Source organism: Poromitra crassiceps (assembly GCF_964638095.1).
Source record: "Poromitra crassiceps genome assembly, chromosome: 11".
NCBI classification, from domain to species: Eukaryota; Metazoa; Chordata; class Actinopteri; order Beryciformes; family Melamphaidae; genus Poromitra; species Poromitra crassiceps.
The window spans coordinates 47,143,687-47,149,686 of NC_139643.1; the positions used below are offsets into that span (position 1 = coordinate 47,143,687).

General features: G+C 43.4%; 1 protein-coding gene across 2 annotated transcripts in view; it reads left to right on the forward strand.

The window, feature by feature from the left end:
* The window catches only part of pkhd1l1.1 (PKHD1 like 1, tandem duplicate 1), a 66,017-nt gene that overhangs the window by 13,022 nt on the left and 46,995 nt on the right, over positions 1-6,000 (forward strand). For both annotated transcript variants that reach the window (XM_083646213.1, XM_083646214.1), the window contains exons 19-26: positions 547-701; positions 1,189-1,299; positions 1,612-1,734; positions 2,020-2,144; positions 2,239-2,402; positions 2,739-2,917; positions 4,426-4,588; positions 5,969-6,000. The exon at positions 5,969-6,000 is cut by the window's right edge and continues 123 nt beyond it. In XM_083646213.1, the coding sequence (XP_083502339.1) occupies positions 547-701; positions 1,189-1,299; positions 1,612-1,734; positions 2,020-2,144; positions 2,239-2,402; positions 2,739-2,917; positions 4,426-4,588; positions 5,969-6,000 (1,052 nt within the window). The remainder of the gene's footprint in view (positions 1-546; positions 702-1,188; positions 1,300-1,611; positions 1,735-2,019; positions 2,145-2,238; positions 2,403-2,738; positions 2,918-4,425; positions 4,589-5,968) is intronic.

Here is a 6,000-nt window from a genome sequence, read left to right on the forward strand (position 1 = left end):
CTCTTCACGATGGTCTCTCGCCATTTGTGCACTGCTTCTTCCTTTCATCTTAGTCACAACACCTTCGTCCTCTACTCTGTATACCACTGTACTACAGACTTGAACAGATCCGCATTTCCATGCTTTCTCCCATCTAAACACCCAACCAAGTATGTTTAATTATTTCGTCACCGAAAAACTAAACTCGTTTTCCTCATCGCTGCCATTTTTGTATTTTTGTGTCACCTGGCTGAAGCCGCGCTTGCGCAGGTAGCCGGCAATGGTCAGAAACCAGGATAAGTATACATGCAACAGTATCCCGGTTTCTTTCAGAGTACTCCAGCTAGCATAATCGTGTTTCTCAAAACTGGGATAAGGGCGTATCCAGGTTTCTGAACTGTACTTTCACAGTACAGCAAAATTGCCAAAGAAGAGCATCCATACTTAGACATGCTTTCAACATTTGATATTCCATTGGGCTCTAGCAGCAAAAGTACAATTTATCTATTGATTACCTCTACTGAAGACATCCTAAGAAACCACCCAAACTGTGTTTATTGGCTGCAGGTGACTTTGAAGACCTTCACTCGGAGGTGTTTGGCTCAGATACCAACATCACTGTCGAAGAACTCACCAAAGGAAGAGGCAACATGGAGACCTTCACTCTGCTGTGGGGAGGGGTTCCTACACGGCCCATCGCCTTCAATGCATCTGAGTCTGAGGTCTGTTCTCCGCTTCAAATGATTAAAAAAATTCTAACTGTCACTGTCTCTCCTCCTCGGGTGTAGATGATTATAGACAAACTGGGATTAAAAAAAAGAATGGCAAAAAAGGTTTGTGGGAAGAAATCAAATTATCCAAACCCGTCCTCAAAAACTTTACAAAAGTCTTAAGAAAGCTAATACTTCAATAATATTTATTGCAAGCTTTACTTTAAAATCAGCAATTATTTTGTCAAAATAGTAATTTTTAGATTTCGCAACTTGTACTTTAATTGACTATAGGTAGTGTAGAAAAACAGTAAATATTTTTTTCATTTTTATTTATTTGTGTAGGGACAGATACATACATGTATATATAACGTTTACCAAAATGTCCATTTTATAGCCCAAGGCTAATTTGCAATGCCAAATCCTAACGTCTGTGTGCTCGTGCGTGTGCGTGTGTGTGCATGTGTGTGTGTGTGTGTGTGTGTGTGTGTGTGAGCAGGTGCAGGCAGCTCTGGAGGCCATGATGAGCGCAGAGTGTCCCAGTGAGGTTTTGGCCCAAGAAGGCCGTGATGTGAAATACTTCCGAGACTTTGAGGACGACCGTTCTGAGGTCAGTGGAGACAAACACCTTACCAATCAATGATAACTTGACCTGCTGCTGCCTGTCTTATGGTGCTGTAGATGGTATAGCATTAGCCGATGTTTTTTATGCTACTCATTTGTATGGGAGTACATCATCCCGTTAAACTATAAGAGTGTCTGTGGCCCTTGCTTTTCAAAAACAAAAAATGTTTTTAGCAAAATAATTTACTTCCATACTTTACTTGAACAGAGTCTTATTTTAAAAGCAGTTTCTAGCACATAGTAAATGTTCAGAGCGTGCTTTGTTTTCTCATCATTTTCCTTGTCTTTTGCTCTCTAGTATGGCGATGACGATGAGTTGATAAAAGGGATTCCAGTGGAGAATTCTGCTTTCTGTGGCCTTTGGTCACTGAAGAACGCGGAGGTTATATACATGGAATTTCCACTGCAACAGCATTCCATGGTAAAATACATACATACTTGCCTTATTTATTTGTTCATTGGTTCGATTGCTAACGTCAGCGCACTGAATTTACAAGAATAGGATTGACAAGGAAATGACTAAATGTAGAGGAACATGCTTTGAGATGATGACGTCTATGATGAAACACTGCCTGGACCTTGGTCTCTGTGTCTGTCCCGCTCTCGATCCCTCGTCTCGCTGAAGACAAAACTGGACTGGACTGTCACCACTCCTCGCTTTTCTATAACAAAAATGTTGAATATTATTTTCTTTCTTTCTTCTCAGTTTTGCTTCGCATACAAGGGAATGTTGAAGGATGAAATTGGAATCACGTTCACTTACCGCAACAGGCAGGGGCGAGCCGAGGACGCGGAGGCAAAGATGATGACTCTTTTCAATAAGGGGCACGAGTGAGTCGCGAACACGGCGTGATTTTGGATTTGTCAGTTAAACCCAAAAGCGTTTTATTATACAGCATCTCAATGTGTTTCGGTTCGTCCACAGTTGGGGCTACAAATGCGTGGACCTGCTCAGCGGTATACAGACCCAGTTCGTCGGCAGCAAGTACGAGCTGAAGCACGTCCGGCTGTACAAAGACGAGTCTGGCGAAGATTTCTATGTGGACGCCCTTTACCTCGGAAAGAGAGCCACCACAACTGACGAAAATGGTAAACAAGTCTGTCTGTTTTGGTTATTATATATTAGCATATTATATAGTTTATTTTATTTGGTTTGCCTTTCTGTAATGTCAAAGCTAATTTAACAATAATAATAATAATTTAATTGTTATGTTGCAGAGGTGAATTAAGTTTAAGCCATGTAGAAATTGCTCTGGAATTGTGAAAGTTAGATATCTCATGATCAGAATCCAACATTTTGAAGCTTGCCAGTACCTTTCGTTGCACTTAATTCAACATTGATTTAAAAAACAAAAACTGTGACACCCCTGCTATGAATGTTAAGTAGTTCATGCTATAGATCATATTCCATGTTGTTTCTCACAGCTGTTGGCCAAAAGAGAAGGCCCCCACCCTTTGAAAGATCCGGCCGTTTCTTTGAGGCTATCTCTGTGCGCAAAGACATCGCCATGGAGACGAACGCTTCACGGATCAGATACGAGATCACAGCCACACCGCGAGACTGCGCCTTCGGTTTCCCACTGTTAGACGTGGGTTTCCTTCAGGTGAGTTTCATATGAATGAATATGGACATTCAATCATTTACTTTACGTGCCAATTCTGATTCTGTGTCAGCATAAATCAGGCAGAAGGCAGGGAGACTACTGGGACAGGTTGACAGTCCATCACAGCGCTAAAAGACAATCGCTCATATATTCACATTGTACTGTAACTACAGTATGGAGACTTTTGAGTCTCAAAACCACCTGAACTGTGTCTCTTGGTCTATTTTTATACAGTCTAGTCTTGGTGGGAGAAAACCTATATGCGAACATGCAAACTCCACCCAGAAAGGGCCATTAGCATTGATTAAGAACAGAAAACTAAGGCACGGTGGCTCAGTGGTTAGCACTGTTGCCTCACAGAAAGAAGGTCCTGGGTTCGAACCCCGGTCCGTCCCAGGTCCTTTCTGTGTGGAGTTTGCATGTTCTCCCCGGGTTCGTGTGGGATTTCTCCGGGTGCCCTGGTTTCCTCCCACCACCTAAAGACATGTATGTTAGGGTTAATAATACTCCTGTCAGTGCCCCTGACCAAGGCACTGGCAAAAGACCTGGAGTTGGTCGCACTGCGGCTGCCCACTGCTCCTAGTTCTAGGAAGGTTCCCGGTAGAGGATCGGTCAAATGCAGAGGATGAATTTCCCCATGGGGATAAATAAAGGATAACTTAACTTATCTCGATTTGTGTTCTTTAACGCAACAAAGACGAGTGAATCTCCTCAAGGTGGACGTGTGTAAGGTGGTTTGAAGGACGTGTGTCAGGTGGTTTGAAGGAGATGACTGATAGTGTGCCTAGTGCAACCACAGGATTAGGGGCCCGTGGTCATGTGATAGCCTAGAGTACAGAGAGGCGACAAAACGGAGAGCGCCGTAGCAGACCTGACGCCTCGGTAATGGGCGGCGTGGGCAGTAGAGTAATCAGACATTTGCCTAAGAGATTACAGGTAGCAGTGACAGAGACAGACTGAAACGGAAAAGTCGTACACAAAGTTGTGTGTGTGTGTGTGTGTGTGTGTGTGTGTGTGTGTGTGTGTGTGTGTGTGTGTGTGTGTGTCACTTGTTGTTACACTGAGATCTGACACTGTCTGAGATCTGACACTGTCTGAAACGATTGGTGAAAGTATGTGCTATTAACACAACACTGTTGTGTCATGTGTGAAAACCTTGTAACTCCAATTTTGATTGTCATGTTTTGACTTCACTTGAACGATGACACACTCCTCTTATCGGTACAGAAAATTATTTATTTTCCAACCCCCGTGAGATAAAGTCCCCAAAAGTATGCTGTTCAGTCTAGAGATAAGCCTGTTGTTCTATAGTTCCTGAAAAGTTGACGTTCTGGAGATACAAGTTTTTTACCCGACAGCGACTTTTACAACGGTAACAGAAATGTGTGTTGTCCCAAACCAGACGCACATATTCAGTTTAGCGGTGTGAGAACGGTTGCGTGCCAGCAGTGTGTCCTCCGGCTCTGTCTGACCCTCTCTCTCTGCCTCTCCTCTGCCCCCTTTTAAAGATGTCCAACAGCAGCGAGGAGGAGGAGGACGAGGAGGAGGACATGGCTGAGTTCATGGACGACGAGGACGGCGCCGTCAGCGTCAGCGTCAGCCGCCAGCACAGGGCCAGCCCGCCGCTCGACGGCACCTTTGATGTGGAGATTTATGGCGGCCGTGCTGAAGGTAGATCTGAAGGGGCAGCGTGGTGACGTGTTGTATGCAGCTAGCAGGACAGCTCCAGCTGTTAGAATGCAAATCATCAAACAAACTGCGGCACAGATAGGATCTCGCCTGCCAGGTTCAACTCCCCGTGACCCGATATGACTCTTGAAAGATAGCTCGTCTGTCTGATCCTTTTTTTTATTTTATAGAAATGTCAATGCTAGAGCTACATGGCATCGCTTCTAACAAGAAGAACCTGATATGTGAAATATCACAATCAAAAACAAGAAATACACCATTTGCAAATAGTAAAATTACACTGACAAAAATGATTCATGGCACGAAAATCAAAGTAGGCTACAGTATTTTCCAATGGATATTAGTAACACTAATGTTACGAATAACAGGGTGCATTTGAATTCAGGTGTTGATTTTTTCCAAAATGGATCACTCATCATACATAATATTCAACATGAGGAACTATGAGGCCATTTACACCTGGCACTAACATGCGATTTCTGTGATCAGATTGCAATCGGATAGTGCTTGATAGGGATGTCACGATATTACAATTTCTACTTCGATACCGATACCCAAGAAAATATCGATACTCGATACCATTTTCGATAACACGCGGGGGGATGACAACACATCAAGAGGCATACAGAATAAACAAAGACAGATGCACGCTTCTCCATAATCTAGGCCTGATAAAACTCATTAAAAACTTTGCATTTACACAGCAGATTAGCCCTGCTGTAGTCATCAGCCTATCAGAACACTTTGACCTTGTTGAAGCAACAGATACCCACCAATGACAGGGAGGGAGAAATCAGTAGTATGTTTCATTTTTCGTTAAGAGAAAGTAGTGCTGATATTTGATACTGTTGCAAATGAGTATTGTATCTGTTTAAAATTTTTAGTATTGATTTTTATCGATACTATCAATACTTTTGACAACCCTAGTGCTTGACCACATTAACCTGTTTACATTTACACCTGGTATTAATATGTGTCTCCAGTGTCCACATTGAGATCTGATTGCGATCGCATCAGGCAAGCTCCATAGCATAGAGCAGCAGAAAAACAGTGGTGACTGCTGGTTTTATGCGGATTGAGAGGACGCATTGCATTTACACTTGTGTTCAATGTGGTCACAATGCGTCCCTGACCACCTCCGGAGGTGGTTTGGCCGATCAAATCGCAATCCGTCCTCAATGTGTCTTGGGGGCGTTTGCACCTGTACTTTCAAGTGGTCAAGCACTATCCGATTGCAATCTGATCACAGAAAACACATGTTAGTGCCAGGGGTAAATGGCCTCTATGTGCATTCAAGCAGTGTGGCATGCAGTACAGCTGCAGCTGGACAGGGAAACATCATGTGTTGGTGCTTCTTCTCAGGTCTGTCGGTGGACATCAGTGAAGATGACCTG